General features: G+C 39.4%; 2 protein-coding genes across 2 annotated transcripts; one reads left to right on the plus strand and one right to left on the minus strand.

The window, feature by feature from the left end:
* Positions 1-7,112: 7,112 nt before the first annotated feature.
* Positions 7,113-19,380, minus strand: cfap69 (cilia and flagella associated protein 69). Its single transcript, XM_074687089.1, has 23 exons — positions 19,021-19,380; positions 17,598-17,657; positions 17,443-17,508; positions 16,958-17,067; positions 16,791-16,867; positions 16,396-16,566; positions 15,287-15,439; positions 14,871-15,048; positions 14,565-14,688; positions 14,401-14,449; positions 14,191-14,312; positions 13,874-14,105; positions 13,550-13,714; positions 12,551-12,669; positions 12,326-12,444; positions 12,030-12,111; positions 11,682-11,874; positions 11,334-11,471; positions 9,994-10,070; positions 9,595-9,792; positions 9,427-9,513; positions 9,277-9,348; positions 7,113-7,736 (listed from the first exon to the last, which is right to left on the minus strand). The coding sequence occupies exons 1-23, from the start codon at positions 19,108-19,110 to the stop codon at positions 7,572-7,574; spliced, it is 2,847 nt and encodes a 948-aa protein (XP_074543190.1). The 5' UTR covers positions 19,111-19,380; the 3' UTR covers positions 7,113-7,571.
* A 93-nt stretch (positions 19,381-19,473) lies between these two features.
* On the plus strand, positions 19,474-25,927 carry kdm1b (lysine demethylase 1B). The gene is made up of 21 exons (XM_074687534.1): positions 19,474-19,652; positions 19,920-20,062; positions 20,204-20,325; positions 20,409-20,498; positions 20,592-20,703; positions 20,787-20,900; positions 20,977-21,015; positions 21,090-21,282; positions 21,380-21,564; positions 21,651-21,821; positions 21,926-22,000; positions 22,082-22,216; positions 22,296-22,467; positions 22,678-22,805; positions 23,120-23,251; positions 23,339-23,413; positions 23,534-23,650; positions 23,764-23,889; positions 24,005-24,127; positions 24,536-24,688; positions 24,801-25,927. The coding sequence occupies exons 1-21, from the start codon at positions 19,637-19,639 to the stop codon at positions 24,882-24,884; spliced, it is 2,505 nt and encodes an 834-aa protein (XP_074543635.1). The 5' UTR covers positions 19,474-19,636; the 3' UTR covers positions 24,885-25,927.
* Positions 25,928-26,002: the final 75 nt, after the last annotated feature.

Genomic DNA, 26,002 nt, shown 5'->3' on the forward strand with positions numbered 1-26,002 from the left:
TAATTTGTTTCCCGACAGTGTTGAAAATATTATGACCCAGTACATATTTCATATTCCGGATCTTAGTATCCAGAATATTTCCAGGATCTGGATCATACTTTTACATCAGTCAGAAATTATGGTGACCTTGTCTTGTATTGTTTTGCAAAGCAATCCGACCATTTATGGTGGAGTTATATACACATATGGTGAAAACAGCCCCATTACTCAATGCTAAAGAATCCTTTAAAAAAATACCTGGATCCAGACGGTGATCCAGATCACCTCCAAAATTTAGTCACTTCTTTCTTATCCCATTTTAAACATTTCCTGAAAAATTCATCAAGATCCGCTCTTTAGTTTTTTAGTTATGTTGTTTAAAAACAGACAAACTCCCCGAAACATAACTTCCTTGGCAGAGGTAACTATATCGTTTCATCTTATTACTTTTATTACAAAAAATCAGGAAAAATCGTCACCTATGAGGTCTTTATGAGTTGTCTTTAAATTACATCACTTTTATGTCTGAATCCATAATTTAAAATGAGATTATCAATTTCTGAACAATATCTCTCAGGAGAGCAAAATGTAAAGTCCCTGAAAGTGAGGTAAGAGATCCGTCCTTTTTCTTTGCTGAAAAGGACTTATTGGATTTATTTAGTAGCAATGGTTAAACGCTGGAGCTTGACTGTCAAAGAGAAAAATGGCGTCCAACCCACATACAGCAGTTATTCTGACCTTGTCTTGTATTGTTTTGCAAAGCAATCAGACCATTTATGGTGGAGTTCTATACAAATATGGTGAAAACAGCCCTATCTCACAATCATAAAAAATCCTTTAAAAAAAGTCATAGATCCAGACGGTGATCCAGATCACCTCAAAAATGTAAGCACTTCTTCCTTAAACTATTTTGAACATTTCCTGAAAATTTCATCAAGATCAGTTTGTTTGTTTTTGAGTTATGTTGTTCACAGACACACAAACTCTCCCAAAAACACAACCTTCTTGGCGGCCAAAAGATAAGTAAAGCATGTATGAGATATAACGTTAACCCAAATCACTTTTAAAAACCCACTTTTATAGGCTGGCTTTTATGTGATGCCGTCTTTCGTCTTTCATTCTTTCATTCTTTCATTTTTTGCTCTCTTATTTATTTATTTATTTATTTATTTATTCTTATTTTTCGTTTATCTAACATCATTATTCTGTTTATATTTATCTTTCATTTTTTTATATTTATATTTGATGTTTGTAACTGTCTTTTATTGCACTTTCCATTGCCTTTTCCTCCTTTATCTCACTGAGTTTATGTTTTAGCTTTTATCCCAGTCCTCATGGTCTCATTTTACGTTGTATGGTTCCCGTATAGTCTGGGTCCCTGACTATGCTTCCTGTTGCCCTCATGCATGATGTCTTTCTCCACAAGTGCGTCTTGAACTGTGTGTTTTGTTTTTGTGCTTGGTTTTATTTATTTATTTTTATTTATTTATTTTTTGTGTGTGCTTACGTTTATGTTTATGTTAAAGCACTTTGTAAACTTGTGTTTTTAAAAGGTGCTATGTAAATAAAGTTATTATTATTATTATTATTATTATTAACATTTTTAACAGTTAATAAAGTGAATAACATGTACTTATATCCATTACAGGTCAAACCTTGGCTATAAGTCTTTGATTAAATAAAAGTCAAAATGTTTGTGTTAATGAGGAGAAAAGAGACAAAGCTGAGCCGAGTTTCTGCGTGGAAATAAACGGACTCCCAGAGAGAAGCCATCTGCTGCCACAAGAACCAATCAAAGCGCTCTCTGGTCATGGATCATCAGACTGTGTTCAGCTTCTCACTGGAAAGTCTCTTATCTTATTTTTAAACCTGAAGATTTTTCCTTTTTGGTAACAGCAAAGCTCTAACTGATCATAATCTAAATTTAATGAATCATCTCTTTGAAATGACTTCAACATAATCTCAGGATAAACATATAATTCACAGTCCACATGTCCTCTTCATGCCTGTGAGCCTCCATCAGAGGAGCTTTAGTAGAAACAACAACACAGCTGGTTCCCACAGAGTCCTGGTCTGGCTTCTGTCAGCCAGTGGAGACATAAATACAGAGGTTTGTTTGGTTTTTGATACGGTGATGAAGGGTTGACAGGCCCATGGAGAGACACAGATGGTTACTGTACCCCAGTCAGCCACTTGGGGGAGCTCTGATTTGTTTTGGCTTCACTTTTAGTGAGGTGTGATGTTGCCCATCCTTTTTCATGGTCTCAACCAACCCACTGAGAGATAGAGGTATCTGTACGGAAAGTATAGTGAGCTGTAACCTGAGTCATTACGCTGAAAAAACTCATCAGCTGAAGCAGGAAATAGCAATGGAGCGATGATAACGGACAAAAACAGCCAAGTTGTCGGCCGTGACACTGCTGTAATCAGAGGACAGACGATAAACACTGAATATGTCAATGCTCTATTTGATAGCTTTATCTTTTGGGTGATTTCTTGTCACCGTTACAGACACATGAAATTAAACCTCACTTGTTCCTCAATTTCCTCTTGATACCAGATGATAAGTAATCCGTTTTCTGCTCTATTAAGTGACACGTAAACATTAACAAACTTTGCTTCTGTTTCAAGGAAAATGTTCACCATTAGAGGGCGATATGGAGGAAGTATGTCAGGATTTTTTGTTTTTGTCAGGGTCAGGGTGTTGACCATATTTACTTTCACCAATGAGGCTTTGTTTGTTTGTCTGTGAACAACATAACTCAAAAAGTAACAAACAGATCTCGATGAAATGCACAGGGAATGTTCAAAATGGGATTAGGAAGAAGTGATTAAATTTTGGAGGTGATCTGGATCACCGTCTGGATCCAGGACGTTTTTAAAGGATTCTTTATCATTGTGAGATAGGGCTGTTTTCACCATATGTGTATATAACTCCACCATAAATGGTCGGATTGCTTTGCAAAACAATACAAGACAAGGTCACCATCATTTCTGACAGATGTAAAAGTACGATCCCGATCCTGGCGATATTCTGGATACTAAGATCTGGAATATGAAATATGTACTGGGTCATCATAATTTTCAACACTGTCAGGAAACAAATTATCGTACAAACCTGCAACTAACACCAAATTGTAACAGACAGTCTGCACCTTTCATAACTTTAGTCTCGTCTTGTGTCCTCTGATGTGTTTTTAAACTCACATTTTCACATCATGTTGACATCAGATGTAAGAGTTGTTTTTGTGCAGAATGTGCAAAGCTTTAGCTTCATACATGATTCATTTCAGTGCCATAATTCATGTGCTGTACGATGAAAGCTGGGGGCAGGATGAAAATGGATCCTCTCCTTTTCTTTCTGTTTCTTTCTTTCTTTCTGGACACAAGGCCTTAAAAGGAGGTTTTTCATGCCCGGGAGCTACATCGAATCTCCTCATAAGCTTCCCAAAAGAAGCAACAGTGAGAAGTTTAACGTTAAATTCACAATCACTGCCATTCAAAACAACAAATAGTTATCAAACTGTTGATGATTTGGTCCTTACTTGGTGAAAGGAAATCATATGTCTCTGTCATTTTTGTTTTGTTTTGGGGAAAATGTACCTTATGACTGACTTTTCACTCAGAGTCTCATTGTTGTGACAGCCCCTGGTCGTTAAATCACTTCCTCTGTCAGAGTTTTATCCCCATGACTCGCTCCGTTCAGAAAGTGCAGTGAGCTGAAAACTTCTGCTTCCCATAAAACCTTTCCCACATGGGTGAAGCCTGAGAACCTCAGAGCTGATGTAACGACAGGAAACACATTAAATACACCTCAGGTTTTAAAACTGTGAACATTTTTTATTAGAGAATTACAAATACCAAACAACTGTGATACAATACAAAGTGAAAAGAAGTGAAATTTTACATGTACAGACTTCTTTTATTTACTTTTAGTCATGATGAAAATACAATTTTTTAATGCCCAGTTTTCTTCTTTTATAATAAATACTCCAAGTTCAATTTAAAATCAAAACCTTAAGATGCTGAACTATGAATGTATGAAGTTTAATATGTTGCAGGAAAGGTGCTTGTTTGTGACAAATCAACAAATATAAGTAGAGAAAGCTGTAAGAGTTTTTGTTCTTGTGTTCTTTATCTACACAGGGTCAGTAATAACTGCATGTTTAACTTTAAAGCAGGAGCTCTGATATGCTCATTTACTGATTTTAATAAAAGCACTGATCAAATGCAGTGAGTTGTTAAACTACGCTCTCTCTAGTATTTGCTCATAAATGTTGTGATTGCACAAAAAGTGTAATTTTTTGGACTACATGACAAATCTTCTGCCTCACTTTTTCCACCTGGCACACTTTTCTTTTCTTTCTCTCAACACCACAAACACAGAAACACCCTCTCTGACCTCCATCACAAACCCTCTGTGACATACACAAACAGTCACACAAACAGTCACACAAACAGTCACACAAACCGCTGAGTGACGCCCCCTGATCTCAGGCGTGGTGGTGCTTCAGATGGACTCTGTCGGCCATCTGCCTCGCGCTGTACAGGGACACTCCCATCCCCAGTGTGGCCATCGTCACGGCGATGGGGTCAATGAGACTGCTCTGGGGCTGCATCCGGACCTCACCTGAGACCTGACGCTGCAGGAGGAGAAAGATGAAGAAAAAAAACATAGTTCAGTTACAGAACAGTTAAAACACAGGTGTTATATAATTGTTATATAATTTCATGAATATTTGACTTTTGTTCAATCAAAATTCTTCTTTTTTTAAGTTTAGTTTATTCTGGTCACTTCAAACATGAAATCTCACCCACAAACACGAAAGTGAGAAATTGCAAGCAAACAAGTGTTAGTGCCCGCTTTAACCCCAAACAATCAACAAAATAAAAACAAACTAACAAAACAAGATTGAAAAAGGTGTAGGCTGAAGCCTTTGCTTATTTTGCCTACCCTTTTCAAATTAATAACTTACTCAGCTTCCTTTTGGTTGATATGAAACAATAATAAATCCACATGTATCCAAAATCTGAACACACTTTGTGCTCACACCATAGTTCTGTACAGACTAACTCCATACACTGAAACACATCTTAGCTTAACGTCTGTCCTACAACTCCCCCTCAGTTCATATTCACACACTCTGATCTGAAACAATCTCTGGATACAGTTTGGTAACATCTTATGGTATGTAATTTTAGAGCTTGTAGGTTTGTAAATAATTTGTGGTATAAGTTGTAATAAGTATTTTATTTAGACCAATTCACACAAAGTTTTAAATGTTTTTTTTTTTTTTTTTTTTTGCATGTTTCTGCATCTGTCTCACACCACACTAGCTTCTAAACACAGGTGTGACAGAGAGTTAGCTGGACATTAAAGCTCCTGTGAGGAATATTTTGATTTGTGTTGATTCAGGCGCCCCCGGTGGAAAAAGCAAGACTGCTTTTCTCTTTTGTTTATCCTTTCCTGTGCATGTGTAAGTTACAATTGAAGTCCATATGGTTCTCATCAAACAGTTGCATCATGATTATCCTGGTTCTTTTTGGATTTGTACGCTTTTAAAGTGGCTGGGTAAAAGAAGTATTTCGGACTTTAGCGCCCCCTCATGGTAGAATAAATTTAGACATTGATGCAGACCCTGTGCTTGACTGTATATGTAACATTTCTCCTTCATTCAGCCTCTTCTGTACAGCCGGTGCTGAGAGTCTGAACAGGTTATGCAACGCAACCTCCTAAGACGAGGTGCCGTCATCTCTGTATAAAATATTGATTCACCTGAATTACATCATCAGTCTGTCCTACTTTAAAGTAACTCTTGACAAAATATAAATACAGAAAAGCAAATATTCCTCTTAGATATCAATTTTTCAAAGAGTTAGTTAAAATGCATTTTTCTCTTCGTTTGGGTAAAAATGTTTTAGTGTGCATTCACACTTTTTGTACTCTGGAGGAGAAGAGACCTACCTGCAGGAGACGGAAGTATCCCGGTGTCAGTCTCCCCAGCCTGATGATCATTTCTGCCGCTGCCTGAGTTTCTCCAACAAGTCAACAAGCAGCCTGCAGCGTGGGAGGAAGTGTCATCAGTGTTCGGTTGATAAAGTAAGAAGGATAATTTAAAAATATCTGAGATACAACAATAAATAGTTCTCAAAGGTTGTAGATTTCAGTATAAAACTTATTAGACATGGCTTTTATTTCTTCTCTTTTATTACACACTTTCCTCTGGTATGAAAAGGTAAAATCAACTCATATCAGTTGAGAAGATAGAGTACACAATTTTGATGTGAAAGAAATCTTTTCACTCCTCCATCTTTTTTTTTTTAATCTTTGCACATCTTAAAACTTTTTATGAGGATCAAGAACTTAAAAAAATCAAGTTTTGTGTGAAATATTTTGTATTTTTTTGAATTTCAAGTATTTTTCAAATCACGTACAAACTTTAAATGAATTCTCAAAACCATCAGCTTTAACACAAAGCACCTCTGATTTCAAAATCTGTGACAAAACAACAACTAAAATAACTACTAAACTAGATTTAAGGTGAAAAAAAAGTCTTTCTCACAGTTTGAAGTTAATGGGTCCCCGGAGAAGTTGACGAGCACCCAGCAGGGATCCCAAAAACAGCACCCATCAGCGGCTCGGCGCCCACAGACAGTCAGTCAGCATGTGAAGCTCTGAACAAACATTCGCAGCCTGTCGCTCTGAAGAGGCTCCTGTGTGACCCTGCTCTTTTGTGCAACATGAACATCCCGGTCCAGCGGGCTCCATGCACACACACACACACACACACACACACACACACACACACACACACACACACACTCACACACACACACCCTGCTGCATGAAAAGCTTCAGCCTGTCAGAGACGATTTGATCACCCATCCAGTCAAATGTGTGAGAGCAGGGAGGACGAGGAAGCGTCTCTGTGCTGCATGTTGCACGCTTGAGGGAACATGTGTGTTAATGTGCTGCAGTGACTTATGTAACCCCAAAAAGATGAATTTTCTAAACAAAGTGTCCTGAGTGGGGCCTGTGGGGACCACTGCTGCACAGCACAAAGATGAGCAGCCTTTAACCCCGGACTGTATCAGAAGATTTTACGAGCATTTAAAGTAGTTTATTGGTGATTTTGATGTTACATAAGGCCGCAGTTTCCATGATGCCACATTGATCGTTCTGATCTCTGCGCGCACGCTGCCCTGTGGTTACATAAAGGAATAAATAATGGATGCATAGAAACATTTTAAAACAGCGTACCTCAATATTTAAAGATCTGGATGCTGTGAATGAAAAGTTTGCAAAGAGACTTTTAAAATAAATATTCCCTGTGCCTTAGACAAAGACCAGTCAGTGCACTGTGCTGTGTGTGTTTGTCTGTGTGTGTCTTTATAAGGAGGTCAGACATGTGGGACTACAAGATCCTGATTGTGCACATCTAGTGACCTCACGTCTGCGTTTTCTAATGAAACTCTCCAGTATTTACAGAACCATGGACTGACTCAGCTCTCAGAAAAAAACAATACGAGTTAAAGTCTATGACAAACACAAAGACACAAAGTCAGAGCTTTGCATTGAGTCTTTGCTGAGTTTAGTCTTTTGTGGAAACCGTGCTGAAGTGTTTGTGGTCCTGTCCTGCTGGTCCCACTCGGTCCTGACCTGCAGACCTGATGGGAGCTCTGGCCAGCGTCACTTTCACTCCTGCAGGTCCCGGAGCGTCTGTGGTTCCTACAGACATGACTCGTCCAATAAAATGCTGAAACACACGAGACGGAGAATAATGAGGAGTGTAGCCTTTAGAGAGCAAACAAATCTGTTGCAAAGAGATGGTTAAACTTGTGGGGTTTTTTTTCAGCACTGAGATGAAAAAGGCAAAATTTGACGATTTTTACAGCCTCAATAGACAAGATTAGCTTATATACAATTCATTCTGCCCTAAATATAATAACTTTCTCATGTTTTTCTCCCAAAAGTGCCAGGATTTCTGTGTTCCAATGTCATTTTATCCTTTATTGTAAGCCAGACACCTCCAATTTCCCAAATCAAAGTATTTTTTAAAAATAAATTGAATTAAATTGAACATTTTTAATTTCCTCTAAGGACAGTTTGATTTGTAACAGGAGTTAAAAACACACATTCATACAACTCAAACACAATTTAAAAAAATTGAAAAGAGCAAAGAGAAAAAACAAGTATAGCACAATAAATCAATACAGTCACCATGTTTCACTGGTATTGATATTTAACCCAAAACTTAACTTTTTGACCTTAACCCAAGCAGGAAATTGTCTACTCTTCTGGGATGATCTCTCTTTTCGAGTTGACCTTATATCTTTTATTCAAGGAAGGAAATGGAAGATCTCCAGACTCTAGAATAGTCCTTGATGTTCCTATTATCTGCCACTAGAGTTCAGTAAAGACTTAAAAGGTCAGAGATCATGATGTCACCATGTACTGATGGTTTTCACTGATGCAGTTTTAAGAAATCAGGTCATGATCAATATTTATGAGAAGCTTTTTTAGTTTCTGGGAACTCTGTGTTTGTAACTATTTAGTTTTATGTTCTTTTTGCTCAATGCTGCAGCACTTGTTATATAAAGCAGTGGATCTTAAATAGGGGTTCTTGTACCTCTAGGGGTACCCCAAGTGGCAACCTCCGGTCTAAGAAAATGAGACAATGGCTGTTTTCCAAACCGCCTATTACACCAGCAATGCCTACAGTATGCAACAGATCAGTCTACCTGGCATTCTGTTGCACAATGCATGGCGCTAACGCTGTTTGTCTATGCGGTGGCAGGTTTTGGTGAATTACCGCCATCTACTGGAATTAATCAGCATTATAATTACAACACATCACTAACGTTAGACTGTTCATGAGATAGAAGTGAAGTGATGCGAAGAAACACAGGTAAATCTTGTCACTTCCAGTCGTAAAATAGGTGTTTACTTCTACAAATTCATTAGCCCATATAAACCATTAATGGATTATATAGAAGTGTTTTTTACATCAGCTGTATAAAATAAAAATTCCTTTCAGATTTATTTTCAGTAAACAAATTAACTTTTGGTGTAAGAGTAGAAATCAAATGTGACGATTCTGTTTGATATGATTAACAAAATAACCAAATGTCAAGATCTGCCAATTGCTTGTTTTGTATATTTACATTAAAGGCAAAAAAACCAACATCATCTGTAGCTCCGCCTTCTGAGACTGGAAACCAGAGAAGTATACAACAAAACAGACCCAACAGAGCAGTCATACTACATACTACATGTAGAGTGTTAGTTAGTCTGACCTCTGTGAGGCGACCCGTAGCTTCTTCAGGCTTTGATTTGGGTCTGGAGGATTCCCTCTGAGCTTTGACTTCCTGTGAAGGAAATAAAATCTGTTACTCTCAAAATAATGTTTAAAAAAGTGATTGGACTGATGAATACAAAGATAAAACCTTCAGGGTCTCATAGTTTGAAGTCTTTGAGACATAACTGTCCCAGGATTTGGCTGTGAGCTCACGCTGCTTCATGTGAGACTTCATCTGTGAAAAAAAAGAAATGTGACAAGTTGAAGTCACAGCTGTAGTCTGTTTAATCTGTGATACTGAATGAACCCTCAGCACCTCTGAGTACATGAGATCCTCCTCGCTGAGCTCCTCTTTCTCCCTCTTCTCCAGGATGCTGCTCTGCTCCACTATGACCCTCCTCGCTGTGTCCCCTGAGATCTTACAGATCGTGTCCAGAGCCTCCTCGTCAGGGGTGACTGGCCTCACGCCGTCCACACTCAGCTCTCTGCTGATCTCATCCCAAACCTCTCCGACCTGCAGGAGCAGCACCACAGACACGTTAAAATTTAGAGAGATTCTACATCTCCTTTTCTCTGCTCATTGTGTAAACTACATTTTAGCTCCTTCTTGACCAAACGTTTTTGAATGTAGATTTGGAAATCTTCGCTAAAATTAAGTGATCTGGAGTTTTAATCTAATTAAAGTTGTCTGAGGCCCTGGCGTTCTCTGCTCTACCTTAAAGTCCAGGTATCTCCTGACGATGCTTAATGTCACATAATGCTGTGTTGACAATCCAGGGAGGTCCTGAAATCCTGTAAAAAAATACATTTTGATGGTTTACATCATTCAAAGAGCAGGAATTTATAATCATAATAGCAATAATTCTGAACAATAACTTTTCTTGCACATATATTTGCATCAATCTGTGCTCATGTTGGCTTGAATGAGCTTGTAAATGCTATTTAGAAAACATCTTGGACAACATATTTTAAAGGTCCCATATTATGCAAAAATCACTTCATTAAGTCTTTTAGGGAAATTTGTGGGTCTTTGGCTTTCCTCCCAGCCCACAAACAAAATGTGATATTTAATGACAAAACCTGTACTTAGTAGTGATTGTGAATGTAAAATCCTGACCTAAAATGAGCTGTTTGGATTTTGGGGATTTGCCGACGTCAGCAATTCCCTTTTTTGACCAATCAGGAGCAAGTATGACCTGATTGGTCCACCAGAGCAGATACTCCCGAACCCCCTCCCTGCCCACTCCTCTTCCTGCTGCTGGAGGGGAGAAGAAAGCCAAAGTTGAAGAGCCATCACTGCTCTGTTTTTGGCTGTAAACAGCCACATAGTTCCATGCACAAAATTCCCATCTCAGAAGAAGACAAGACTAAGTGGTTGGAGTTCATTTATCAAAGAAATGTGCCAGCTACACTCAGTGAAACTGTGCATGTGTGTGCTTGTTGCTTCACGGCCGACTGCTTTTCCAACTTTGGACAGTACAACAGAGGGCTAGCGAATAGACTGGTCCTGAATCCAGGCCCATTACCAACCATCCACCAACAAACCTGGGACCCTGGAAATGTGAGTATTTTGAATGCTGTGTGTTGTGGAGCAGATGTAAGAGCTTTTCCTCAGTGTCCCCCCTGTCTCTGTGTTAGCTTCAGGATGCTAACTTTAGCTGCTGTTAGCCTGTTGTTTTAGCCCATAATGTTACGGTAAACAAGCTTCACTGTTTTCTAAACATTGTGCACTCGGAGCTCGTGGCGCCGCTCTCAGTGACGTGGAAGAGCAGGGCGGTATCAGCGGTGGCTCATTTACATATGAAGGCCACGCCCACTAAATCAGAGCGTTCTGAACAGAGGGGCTATGAGAGCCTGGAAACAACGCTGCTGTGCTTGATTTATTGGCTTTTTGGACCAAAACATGTTACTACCATTTCATGAAGACATCAATGATCCATATTAAACTGCAGAAAATGAGCATAATATGGGACTTTTAAGTTTCCAAATGATTGTCCAAGTGAAACTGTGTTTGCTGAAGACATAAGCTGTCTTTTTCTTTAACAAACACTTTACCAAGTTTGCTGAAGATGGAGTAAATCTTGGAGCGCAGGCCCTCTGACAGCTCCAGCACTGCTGCACTCGGTGCGTTAGCAGGAAACGACGGCTGGGTGTCCTCCTGCTGGTGCCCCATGAGGATGGGTCTCTGGGGGTCTAAGAGAAGAGCAGATGTGTTAATACAAGACATTTTGTGCTGGCTCTGACTCTTCTGCTTCATAAGACTTGACTCAGAACAACTTGTTGGCAGTTACTACCTGCTCAACTTCTGTATGAAAGTATTCAAACAGAAAAAAACATGTCATAAGTGAGCCAGTCAAAGCCTGACCTCTGACTCGTTTCTTGAAAGTCTGGCTGCAGACTGACCTGTGATGGCTCCGTGTCTGTTCCTGCTGACTTTGAACTCCTCCTCCTCTTCCTTCCACAGCTGCAGCAGGAGCCGAGGAGCTGTCTGTCCACTGTGGTCCCTCCAGCTCAGGATGTGAGACAGAGTGTTGGGGTTGTCACAAAGCTCCAGGAGAGTGGACAGGACGTTGCAATAAACACATCTTGGGCTGGACTGTTGGAAAGTTACAGCCAACCAATGCTTATATCAGTAAATATATTTCAATCTTTCTTTGTTTCTGAATCTATATCCCATTACTCCAGGTAAACCATACACTATTTCTTACATTTTAACGTTAGATTCATGAGGACAAACTGAAAATGTCTTACATTGAGAAGGTCCAGGAGGAGAAACACGCCCTCTTTAGCCAGGAAGTAATCCTCTGTGGTGTAGCAGCCCACGATACAGGACCTGAAGGAGGAAACATGCAAACTTTCTTTTTAATTTGTACGGTGGCCCTGAAGGTCAAACAACAAACAATGATGTGAAAAATGAAAACAAATTCAAGGACACAACCAGAAAACTAAAAAAAAGAAAAAACTAATCTACCTTTTCATAATTACATATCACATGTTAGACAATTAGACTCATGAGTCAAAGTATTCTGAGGTTCAGTTAAACCGACCACACACAGTCCACCGTAGACAGGATGAGGTTGTTGTGTCCCAGTCCGCTGTAGAACTTGTCGGAGCCTTTCTTCAAGAAGTGAACGGTCATCTCGACTCCCTCTGACCCGAACAGCTCCTGTCATCACAACATCACAAGACCACAATGCCTCAGTCCATCTTTTCAATACAGAACTCATTAATTAGTGTTTTATAAAGAGCTTTTATCACAGCCATACTCTCACCTTTCTGTGCATGTCGCTCTCACACAGAGCTGACAGTATCAGCTGGAGGTCCGACTTAATCTCCACAGCGATGACATCCTCCTCATCGTCAGGACTCGCTTCCATCTGCATTAAAATCCCTGAGGATACAACACATATAACATATATTTGTGAGTGTTGGAGCCATAATATAGTTTTCTGTTTGTTTCAGTTTTTGTTTCTATGTTTTGTTCCTTTACTTTATGGATATACATAGTTCTACATATATATATACATACATTGTTTTACGTTTCAACTAGGGATGTCCCGAGTCTGAGTCATTTGTTTTTGAGTATCTGCCAATACCAAGTCCTGATTCGATACTTCTATTCTGATACATCACGCTCCCAGATTACAGCTCCTGCCATGTTCTGCTCTACTTTATGGCATTATATGTAACCATGTGATTGGCCTGATTTCCGATCATGTGATCTGATTTGGACAACCCTAGTTTCAAAAGTAGGTGGTGTTTGACACTATCCAATGCATTTAAGGCCATGTCCACACATAGCCGGGTAAGTGGGAAAACTGATATATTTTTTATACGTTAACGCCTGTCATCTGCACGAAACTGCAGCTTTACGTCACTTAAAATGATGTTTTCTGGAAACTTGAAAGTGAAGATTTTGAAAAACTTCAGTATCATGATTTCATGTGGACAGCGGTAAACAGAGTTTTTGGTCCCTAAACATCATGGGGACTCATTCTGATTGGCTGGTATGGGCTTTATGACTGGAAAACGCTTCTCATTATGGGTTCGACATGAATTGACATTTAAGTTTATGAACAAAAATAAAAGGGTTGCCGAACTCAAAGAGACATTAGACTATGTTTTTTGTGTTGCAACAAAGCATGTGTCAGGGCAAGTTCTTCCCACCCACACCTTCCAGTTAAATGTATTAGTCTGATTGGAAGACTCTAGGGAGAGAAACATAAAATCTTTCAGCACATCTTTGTAGTTCATGATTGTTTCTAACTTACCCAGGAGCTGGCTGATGAGTCCTTGATCGCAGAGGTCTCGGATCACCGACTCCTCACCTGAAGACGTCACTGATCTCAGCACTCGGACACAGTGTCTCATCTGAGCTTTCTTACTGCCTCTTCCTCCAGTGCTGTGGAAGCTTTGGCCTTGACCAAAGTAAGAGTCTGAGACAAAGAAAAGACAGACGCTTTCAGATTAAACTAACAGAAAGGCAAGAAAACCCACATGTTTTTGAGGCTTTTATCTGTGCTCAGGTTTCAAGTAAGCGGTTTAAATTCTGTAGCTTGACCTTTGTTTGACCTTAATGCTTCCCTTATCCTCACCTTGTGTGATGCACCAGTCCAGCAGGATCAGCAGACACGCGTTTCCCTGACAGGACAAGAACTGATCCAGCATGAGTGGAGCGATGGTGACCAGTGTGGCCAGAGCCTGCAGCATGAGCTCCTCCTGCTGGACGGGGGACCAGTGGCGTGAACTCGACCGCCGCTCAGAGGGGGAGGAAGGCGGCTTTATGAGCATTAGGAGAGACACCATGACTTGTGACTCTTTGTAAAGCTGGAAGAAGAAAAACATGAAGGTTCCTTTAGGGCGTGTTATACTTATCACATATTTTATATAAAAAAATATAACCGTGACTGACCTGTAGGGCTGTTAAATCTTTTGACATTAAAACCAACAAGTTCAACAGCAACTTCTTCATCTTCAAGTCTTCGTTACCAAAGTTGAGCTTGAGATTGCGGACCATAGGGTGCTGATTCTTTACTGAAATAAAATCACAGCACACAAGTTATCATAAAACGTGAAGCACTGATGACCCTGAAGCTCATATAGACAAAAAAAAAGATCTTACGCTCTGGAAACGTGGCAAGACCAATGAGCTGTTTGGCAAAGAGACTCTCCTGAAAATCAGAAACATGTTGCAGCATGGTTAACACAGCATCTCATGACATCCAACAGACCAAATGTGATGGTTTTGATGTGAATCTATGTGATCTGTGTCCTTTATGTACTCACAATAAGCAGAGAGTTAGGATTATCAGCAAGGAGAGTTGTGATCACCAGCAGATCATTTCTGAGTTGGAGGTCAGAGTTTCGGGAACTGTTCATCAGCTGGTAAAAAAACGCCTCTTTCAAAGATCTAAGAAAAAATCGAGGAAAAAAAACCTTTTTTTTATTTGTACAGAGTATGAACACAAAAGACTCAAACTTGAAACATATTCAGAGCACAGAATGTGAACAATACTCATAACTTTCTGCAGATTTTGAACAAAATCGTATGCATTTACAGGCATATCAACAAAACAAGCATTTATCACATACACGACACACTCCATGCTGCTGAGCTGTGCGGTGACCTCCTCCTTCTCGCCTCTTTCCAGAAGGTTCCAGAGGATCTCTGAGGAGCAGAACAAAACCTGACCGGAGGGATCAGGTTCGTTCATGTGGAGACAAATCGTCTCTGCTCCTCGTGCTTTTAACATCAATGCACAATTCATATCTGTGGGGAAATAAGTACAGAAGAGATTAGGGAGACGTGATTAGAGTAAAAAGAAGTCGCTGACCTGCTGACATTGACTTAAGGACACTTAAAAACCTCAGTTTTGACTGATTGTCTGATTGTTCTTTGGTATAATGAGATGGTTTTAGCTCTTGAGGGCTGGCTACTTTATGTAATGAAGGAGGTCATCAGTCGGATTGACATGTCTGACGATTCTTAAACTAACTCAGCAGCTGACCAGAGGAGCTGGAGAGGATCTGAAGAGTCTGCAGGAGCTGCAGCTTAATGGTGGACTGGTTCTCCAGAGCGGCCATGGAGAGGAGCATGGTCTGAGCCAGATCACTGCGCTCCAGAAGCTGCAGTCTGTAGCCTGGAGAGGTTGGCTGAAGCCCTGCAGGTACAACGAGTAAAACAAACAAATCATACTATGGTACGCTTCAGGGTGCAGGTCGGGGACTTTAAGAGGGGAGAAATAAAAAGTAGATAACAAAAACTTACAGACAATACAATAACAGATAAAGAAATAAAAGAGGAAAAAGCTAAGTTGGGGTCTACCTATGCATCCTAACAAAAAATTGCTGGAAGAAAAACAAAAAAAGGAAAACAACAATAACATTTAATCAGAAAATAAAGCCACAGTGGGGGCAAAACTGTAGTTTTAAAGAAAAATGTTGAAAAAAATAAAGAAAAAAATAAAGAGAGTTCAGGGTAAAATAAAAAAATATGAATATAAAAATATATAGTAATAAAAAAATCTATTAGCCAAATAAATACAAGCAGAAGGAAAGAAATACGTGCAGAGTGGATGAAAGCAGGGAAAGAAATAAGGACATTAAAGAAAGGAAGAATAAAAGAAAGAAAGAAAGAAAGAAAGAAAGAAAGAAAGAAAGAAAGAAAGAAAGAAAGAAAGAAAGACAGGAAGAAAGAGAGAAAGAAAGAGAGAGAGAGAGAAAGAAAGAATAAAAAGAAAGAAAGAAGGAGAGAAAGAGAGGAAGAAAGAGAGAAAGAAAGAAAGAGAGAGAGAGAAAGAAAGACAGAAAGAAAGAAAGAAAGAATAAAAAAGAAAGAAGGAGAGAAAGACAGGAAGAAAGAAAGAAAGAAAGAAAGAGAGGAAGAAAGTAAGAAAGAAAGAAAGAAAGGAAGAAAGAAAGAAAGAAAGAAAGAAGGACAGAAAGAGAGGAAGGAAGAAAGAAAGAAAGAAAGAAGGACAGAAAGAAAGAAAGAAAGAAAGAAAAAAAGAAAGAAAGAAAGAAAGAAAAAAAGAAAGAAAGATAAATAAAAGAAGGAAAAAGAAAAGGACTCTAGTACGAGCATGCCACCACCACAGAAGCCATCAGAGAGCCTCACTCAGAGAAAGTCTAGAAAATCGGTTGTCAGAGGAGAGAGTCCGAGTCTTTGGCTTGGTGTGACGGACCGTACCATCGAGCAGCTGTTTGGGGGCCACACAGCTGAAGAAGGATTTCACACATTCAACTATCTGCTGTCTCACTTCAGCATCTGACACCCTCATCAGACACCCTGTCAACAGAAACACATCAGCTCATTATCACTCCTTACATCAGTCTAAAGAAACCAACAAGAGTCAGTTCTCTATACTCAGATTTACATGCATTCAAAACTTTACCACGCAAATTCAGAGTATGTGAAAACTCTGAAATGCTGTTTGATTGTTTTTTTTGTAACAAGGGGCTTTGATTGATATTGCATAATGCAAACGGTACTAAAATAAATGTTCTCTGTACCCATATGAGAGAGAAACTCTACGACATCCTGGGCATAATTCAGCTCATCAGACGATTTCTCCTTCAGGAAGGGAAGACTGAGGATGAAGCACAGACAGATGTTGATGTCAGGTGAAGTCAAAATGATAACAGTTTTATTTTTAGGTTTTTCCTTTTTAGTGTCTTACCTACAAATTTTGATGGCCTCACACAACATGGGCACATACTCAGGGTGATCCTTTGCTTTCTCAGCACACACGTTGAGTATTTTGGTTATACCTGTCAGGTCCTTCAGAAGCTTGGAGCAGATTAAGAAGCTTGAACATGCTGGTGTTTGTTTTCACAGAAATAATTGCCTGTGAGGGGGTTGAAGTGATGGGGTACTGACTCATCGTGATAACTGAGGTTATTTTAGAACAGGGAAAACGCTGACAGGCAGAGATGCAGCGGAAAATTAGAACCTGGGGACCGAGGCTGGGCTCTGTGTGCAGGTTGTACGAGTGCAAATCTGTTTCCAACACTGCACCAAGGGACAGCAATGAGAAAAAAGTGACAAGGTGCTGCAATGTGTGATACCTGAGAGAGTTCATTTTGGAAAAACAGACACTCAGCGAAGAAAATTCTGCATCATCAGGAGTTAACATCAAAGGACTATACTGAAAGGAAAGGATACAAAACCAATTTGGCTTCTTTTCAGGAGTTTCTTCAGTACGAACAGGTGTCTCTCCTTCAAGTTAGCCTTCAGTAGAAAAAAGAAATTTACAATAAATTTATAATAAAAAAATTAAATTCATTAAAAAAAATCTGTTTACATTCAGTTAAACTTACGGTCAAAGGATCTTCAAGAAGACGGATCACCTTACTCAGTTCAAGACTTTTGGCACAGACCTGTTGAAAAATGACCGAATAGGCCAAAATGAATTTCCAACATTTTCATAATTTTTTTTTAAATAAAGACTTTAACACAAAAAAATAATAAAATAATCATTTGGGCATCAACTGACTTCAAGACCACTCTTCGTGCCATGTCCTTCTTTAATTCTTCATTTGTTTTGGACTGAAAAAAATTCAGATGAGAATATGCTACACCCAATTGTCTCAAGGTGTTGTCAAGGTTTTCCAGCTTCCATTATGTTTTCTATTACCTCAAAACTAGGGTGATATCAAATTTTTCTCACCCATTCTACCCTTATAGGTTAAAAAGCTGCTTCTGCTTGAACATGAAAGTTTCATTTATCTATTTATTCATTTATTTATATTTTATGGAGCTTGTTTTAAATACAAGTATAACAAAAAGTATTGTGAAAATTTGGTACCACATGTTACAAATTATACAGAACTATCAAACATTATTGATCCTTGATACAATACACATTTTTTTATCAAGTTATTAAACCAACGGTGGTGTCAAGTTTTCTCAGCTTTCTCAAATTGCTTGACTTTTAATTTGTTTTGATAGCGAACTTCTTTGATTTCTCATGTTGAGGAACAAAATCACAAACTCTATTCAAACCAGACACGGTTAGATTTTCCTTGACCAAGAGTTGTTTTCCTCCATACCTTGTGTCATTAAATGCACATCCGCCGACAGTCAGTGCAGTTCATTTAAAATCTCCTATCATCTGTTTATCATCAACTAACACAGTTAGTTATTTCTTCTAATTTGGATTTAAAACTTTGTTGTTTTGGTCTTTTTTTTAACTCTTCCCTTTTCGTCACACAAAAGCAATGCCAAACAAATAAACAAAACAAAGGTTAAATCATCGTTTTAACTTCTTTCACATATCAGTAAATAAATGGAAAGAAGTAAAGCTTATTGTTTACCTCCCCTTCTTGATTTCTAATGAATAAATCAAAATTTATTCAGCTTCGTTTTTTGTTTATCATCATATACAATACAAATCTCTTCTTAGAGGTCGTCTTAATCCACATACTATTTGATGTACTATTATAAAATCTATTTCTACCTATGTATAATAATTAATGTATTAATAAAACAACATCATCAAACATAAATACCTCTGTTATGTTTTTTTTTTAGATGATATAGCCGTTAAGATGTGTTAGCTTCTCTTGTAGGATAATTGTAAATCAGTATATCTTATGAAAATATTTGTTTTATTTATTTATTTTTATATACACTTTGTACAATAAAATAAGAAGATACAGTCACAAAATTACTGTGTGAGTGTTTGCTGGAAAGTAAGGTAGACTTCTGTGAGTTTTAAAGTGAAATAACGTGATTATTTACCTCCTGGATATGCTGGGTCTCTCCTGATGCTCTCGATCTGGTAACAGTGAGGTCTGCCTTCCTTCTGTGCAACACTCTGCCTGAATCCATCTCTAAATTTCGAGAAACTTCTTTCTTTAACTTCTGACTTCGGCGGTAAACGCAAACATGGTCATTTAACGTCGAGTGACTTCAAATAAAGTCACTTTGGGATATTTTTCAGTTTTAAACATGATAAATAAGTCAAATTTCCCCTCTTAAAGTAATGTTTGGTTGCTAATAAGAAGTAGATAACCTTAACCGGACTGTTCAAGCTGTTAGCCGGACATATTTCAGCTAAACGCATCCTAAAATAATGTCCAACTCATCCCTGTGCTTCGTTTTATGCTGCCCAAGTTTGACAGCGTACCATTGTTGCTATGGTAACTGCGTAGTACGGCGAGCGGCGAGGCTCAAAGCTCATCTCGAAACGAAACGCCCATTTCTCTTCTAAACCGGACGTGGTATTCTCGTAACACCACGCATTGATTTCCCCCACAACAATAAGAGGGAGACGGAAATAAAAATAACAAATCACCAAAGAAACCAACACAAAGCTGAATTATCCGGGGTTTGAAGACATATACAGCTCACAGTCATGTTGTCGGACGCAGGTCAGTGTTTACAGCACGCTGCTATTCTTTGCTACATGCTAAATGTGACAGGCAGATAATGTTTTGGTGGTTTAAAGACCTTCCTCTCGGTTATAAATGTCACTATCCTAGCTGCTTTCGTTTAAACAGTCGTCATGTTTAACCAGCTTTCGTCAGTTTGTAATAAGCTACGTTTGAACAACATGCTACTTGTAATATAGAGTAGTATAAGTAAAAACAAAGGCCCCACTTAAAGTGAAGTGCTCTGTTTTGTCCATTGTTGTATAGATTACTCTGGGAACGCCTCTGGAGCTCGCCGAGCCAAGAAGAGGAGCTCTGGGGAGTCACCGGGGGACGGACAGACCCTGCGCTCCTCTGGAAGGCAGACCAACGTCCGGGTCAAGCGCACCAACAACCCTCCACCTGGACAGGTAGCCTGCTGCATTTATTAACACAGCAGTGTCTCACTCCTCAATCCACCTACTTTAACTCACAAGGATTCCCAGTGTTTCTACACTTGGTCACATTCTTATTTTTAAAGCTATTGACAACTTCACCACACTCATTTTCAGAGCAAAAGAAAAGCCACAGACACAGAGGAAGAAGACGATCAGTCTGAGAAGAAGTATAGGAAATGTGAGAAGGCTGGATGCTCTGCGACATACCCAGTTTGTTTTGCCAGTGCATCTGATAGGTACAGTGTTTCTTTTTTGTTATAACACAATTACACGTCATGGTTTGATTTTCATTGACTTCATTTCATGTGTGTCCTTTCAGATGCGCTAAAAATGGATACACGTCTCGCTGGTATCATCTGTCATGTGGTGAGCACTTTTGCAACGAATGTTTTGATCACTACTACAGAAGGTAAAGTTGAAAAAACAGCCCAAGTTTATGATGAATATATCAAAAATTCTTTTGCATCAAGATCATTAAGCCACATTTTTTTCCTGTTTGCAGTCACAAAGATGGCTACGAGACCTTTGCTGCGTGGAAGAAGGTGTGGACGAGTAACGGGAAAAGCGAGCCAAGTCTCAAAGCTTTCATGGCAGATCAGCAGCTACCATTCTGGGTAAATAAAAGCAGCTTTTCTAGCTTCTGTTCGACCTCCCTGTCACTAATACAGAAATGTTCTTTGTGATCTGCTGCCTTCAGGTTCAATGTACTAAACCAGACTGCAGGAAGTGGCGTCAGCTGACCAAAGAGATCCAGCTCACTGCCTCCTTGGCAGCAACGTATCGCTGTGGCATGAAATTTAATAATATAAAGGTAAACAGAAAACTACATGTTCATGGGTTACTTTTTTCTTTCATTTGTAGTGATGATTTTATGTCTGTGCTTGCAGACTGAGGGACCTGACCACTGCTCCCAGCCGGAGGACTTGGTAAGTTTGTAATTCAGGGTATATGATCCAAGCATTTTCCTCCCATTTAATCACAACCCGTTTCATTCTCTCAGAGAGTGGCTGAGGTGACAGACAGCTGGTGGCATTCAATGCTGATTCTGCCACCACTGTTCAAAGACAGCCCTGCCAGCCCTTTTCTGGCTGCATACTACCCTGACTGTGTTGGGATGAGTCCATCAGGATCCTCTAGTACTGTTTCTCTGTCTGAGATGAGGGCTGATCACTGCAGAGCTATTCAACCACAGAGTAAGTCACAGCAAAATACACCTGGAGGACTCTTTTTCTGCCTTTTGTTTTGAGGTCATGCCGCACTATATGTATTAATCATTATTGTTTTCCTCAGTTCCAGGTCTGTGCCCATATTTCCAGCCCTTCTACCAGCCGAATGAGTGTGGCAAAGCTCTGTGTGTGCGCCCAGACATGATGGAGCTGGATGAGCTGTATGAGTTTCCAGAATTTTCCAGAGATCCCACCATGTATTTGGCTTTGCGTAACCTCATACTAGCTTCGTGGCACAGGAACTGCAAGGTACACAGCAGAATTCTTCCATTAGTAGTTGAACTTGTGGTGAAATAACTTAGACACTGAAAGCAACAATTTTGTTTTCTCATAAGGAGGTGCTCACATCCCAGAAATGTGCTGAAAACATCATTGTGCGAGGGTTGGTGCGTGTGCGCTGTGTGCAGGAGATGGACCGCGTGCTCCACTTCATGACAAGGAAAGGCCTCATCAACACAGGAGTGCTGGCAGTGAAACGGCCTCTGCTACCTGAGAGATACTGTTCTGTGAGCGTCTTTATCATCATTTGATCATGACACAAAAACACACATCCCATTAACATGTTTGTGATTTGACTGACTTTAATATCTGTGTTTTGTATTTTTCACAGAGAAATGTTATCATCATTGGTGCTGGAGCTTCAGGTTTGGCTGCTGCACGGCAGCTGCAAAACTTTGGCACTCAGGTATCAAGTTCACTCCTTTCACCATCCTCTAAACTTTACTTTGCTCTCTTCTTATACTCTGGAGTTTTCTTTGCTTTACAGGTGATGGTGCTGGAAGCAAGGGAGAGAATTGGAGGTCGTGTGTGGGATGATACTTCTCTGGGCGTCAACGTTGGCAGGGGAGCTCAGATTGTCAATGGCTGCGTGAACAACCCCATTGCCCTGATGTGTGAACAGGTCGGTTTATCAAGAGCTTCAGACTCTGTTTAGGAAGTTGTCAGTATAGTTAACCTTTAATTTTATTCTTCTGTTGCAGATGGGTATCAAGATGCACAAGCTGGGGGAGCGGTGTGACCTCTTCCAGGAAGGTGGGCAGGTCACTGATCCAGCCATCGACAAGCGCATGGACTTCCACTTCAATGCCATCCTGGACGTGGTGTCAGAGTGGAGGAAGGACAAGTCACAGCATCAGGACACACCCCTGAAAGGTGTTTTATTCTCACCGTAGGCCTTGCTTGTTGGTGAAACTACTCTTTAGTTGAAATACTTACAGTGTGAGGTCATAAAAATAAAACAGCAGTGGTTCTGAGAAAAAAAAACATGCTACTTATCAGCACTTCTTCCTGAGTAAAAATATGATAAAGTCAGATTTGGGTAGGATTTTTTTGTGTTTATTTTTCTGGAATTTATTTTAACAGAAAAAGTCCAGGAGGTGAAGAAGAACTTTCTTCAGGAGTCTGGTATCCAGTTCAGTGAGTTGGAAGAGAAAGTGCTTCAGTTTCATCTAAGTAATCTGGAGTACGCCTGTGGGAGCACGTTGGACCAGGTTTGTCCACTGCAGGATTTGTAGTGGTGTTTGGAAAAAGTTGAATAGTTTAGTTAATCGAATAGTTAAAATGAAGCTGATGTGAGGAATTGTTAGCCTGGGGATGTTATCAGTGAAGACACAAGAGGCATTTGCATTGTCCATAGAGAGCGCCAAAATAGTCTCAAACGGAAATTCCTTACAGGAGCTTTAAATGAAATATTTTGAGGGTTTCATGCTGGAAAGTCTCTTCACTCACTGTATGAGCTGGGAGAGAATCTGTGAGATATTGACTGTACTTTTGTAGATGTAAGTTCTTGTTTGTTTGTTTTTAGGTATCAGCAAGATCCTGGGACCACAATGAGTTTTTTGCCCAGTTCTCAGGAGACCACACTTTACTCACAAAGGGCTACTCTGTGTTACTGCACAATCTGGGCGAGGGCCTCAACATCCGCACAAAATGCCCGGTTTGTGATTCAGTCTCTTAGTTTTTTCACTGTGTTGTTCTCTGCACATTGTGAAAAAAATGTTTTTCTTTTTGATTTTATCTCCAGGTTCAGGCCATTGATTACTCAGGTGATGTCGTCAAAGTTACCTCCTCTAATGGGTCTCAGTGGACGGCACATAAGGTATGCATGATGAACAATCTTCTTCACCATTGTCAGAGTTTAGAAAGTGTGTTTTTTTATTTTGTGTATTTTTTATTGCTTGTAATAAAAAAGAAATTTGTCATCAATTCCCTCTTTCAGGTTCTTGTTACAGTGCCGCTGACCTTACTACAAAAGAACGTGATCCAGTTTAACCCTCCTCTTCCGGAAAGAAAACTCAAAGCGATCCACAGCCTGGGAGCTGGCATCATAGAGAAGGTTCAAACAGTTTGATTTGTATATTCTATTTGTGATTGTAAATACATTCAGGCTCCATGGAAAATGTTCATCCTTGAAGATGCTGATGCTAAGTGTTATTTTTAAATTTTCAGATTGCTCTTCAGTTCCCGTACAGATTCTGGGACAACAAAATCCAGGGAGCAGACTACTTTGGTCACATACCACCAGGTCCGGAAAAGAGAGGAATGTTCAGTGTCTTTTATGACATGAATCCACAGGTTTGTTTTCATTCATACGATGATCCAGTCTTCTGTTACAAATCACATTTTTTCATGAGTTTGAATAACTTGACGCTGTCTGTGTGTGTTTGTGTGTGTGCCCATGTGTGTGAAGGGTAAGCAAGCTGTCCTTATGTCAGTGATCACTGGTGATGCTGTTGCTGCTGTGAGGGACATGGAGGACAAAGAAGTGGTAGATGAGTGCGTCAAGGTCCTGCGAGAACTTTATAAAGAACAGGTAACAGAATTTTCTGAAGCTTCATCACGATGTTGGTTTCACACTGTGGTTTACTTTGACGGTTTGATGGAGAGAAATCAGAGTGTGAAAAAAAGCAGAAGTTACAGCACTTGATGCAATTTTTAAGACTTCAAGTTTAAAATGAAAGGCAGTAAATAGGCAAACTTCTTACTAAAAAGAGGTTACTGTGACTCTTAATGGTTTTGAACAGATGCTCCATGGATGTTATTGGTCAGATCTAATCCCAGAACAGCCACTTTGAAACTTCTCCTCCTTGGTTTTTAAACCGGTGCGGAAGTTTCTGAAAAGATTCTTGTGTAAATTTACTACCTTGGCTAATACTTAATGAAATATTGTGTGGACACTTCTTAATACTTCTTGTTTCGTGTGTTGTGACACCTCTTATAGGAGGTCCCTGAGCCGCTGAACTTCTTTGTCACACATTGGAGTAAAGACATGTGGTCCCAGATGTCGTACAGCTTTGTGAAGACAGGAGGCAGTGGAGAAGCCTATGACATCCTCGCAGAAGACGTGCAGGGAAAAGTCTTCTTTGCTGGAGAGGTAGGTTCGCATCTTTCACTCTTTAGATATATTAAAAGCACTGGCTTCCCACATTTCAAAATAATCTGCTCTTACAGAATTTCTTTAACATTATCTTTGTTTTTGTTACCAGGCCACCAACAGACATTTCCCTCAAACTGTGACAGGAGCCTACCTGAGTGGGGTCAGAGAGGCTAGCAAGATGTCTGCCATGTAAACTCCCATCAGTCTTAGAGGACTCAGAAACGCACCAGCATAAACACACGGGTTTCCCTCAGACAGACCATTAAACGCTTGGACTACTTCTTCAGATTTTCTTGGAAATATGTTTCACTGTACTGTGCGGATCAGCAAACCTTGTTAGTCACCTTGAACATTTCTAACACTATAGCTCATAAACCGTTTATTATTTATATATCAACAAATACAGCTGGGAAGTGTCCTATCAGATTAAAACTGTTAATATCATGGCATAAATAAAAAAAAAAATAATAGAAAAGCTTGGCCAGCTTAGTTTAAAAATCTAGATCTGAACTGAATGAGCTTTATTGTAGAACCTCTGTGATGAAATGGTCAGAAAATTTCAATTTTTATAGATTGGGGTGCTTGAAATATTGGCTAACTTTCACATTTTCAAATCATCAATCAAGGAATCAATCATGGATCAAGTTTCATGAATCTTTGGGCGATTGCATTCTTAAAAAGGAACTTTTGAAAGTTATCTGCCAATATTTCACACAGCAGTGATAGATTTGTGTTGTATCCTTTGTGATTTATGTGTTGGTAAAGGTGGTGATGAGAAATGGAACCGTTAGATTTGAAGTAGGAGTACTTCTGTGATAGCACTTTTGATTTGAAATAATTGTAATGATAATAAATGAGTAGATGATGAGAATGATAAATGAAATTCTTGGTAGGACTAAGTTTGATCACACAAAGTTGTCCCCTTTCTGTCTCAGGGATGTGGTCAAAACACCGTACAGAAAATCATGATTGAAATGTTTTGAAGATGGCCATGCAAATTAACACAATCTACCATATTATCATGTTTCAGTCCCTGAACAAGTAACTCCCTAAAGTTAAGTTGGGGAACAGCACATCAATGTCCTCACTTTGTTTGACTAATGTTGACTAATGAAGCTCCACATGTGAGTCCTCATGTCTGTCTAGATCAACACATCTAGATGATCACTTCGTCTTTGTCAAACGTTACATTGCTTGAATATTTATCGTGTATGTCTAATAAACTGAGCTACCAACTGCCATACTTTGTGTTTGACTCCTATTTTCGTCCTTAAGTTAGATAGCTGTTATATGTGTTCCACTACAGTTTAT

Source organism: Halichoeres trimaculatus, unplaced genomic scaffold (genome assembly GCF_033239565.1).
Source record: "Halichoeres trimaculatus isolate MK-OKI-2021-1 unplaced genomic scaffold, fHalTri1.1 fHalTri1_scaffold_14, whole genome shotgun sequence".
Lineage (NCBI taxonomy): Eukaryota > Metazoa > Chordata > Actinopteri > Labriformes > Labridae > Halichoeres > Halichoeres trimaculatus.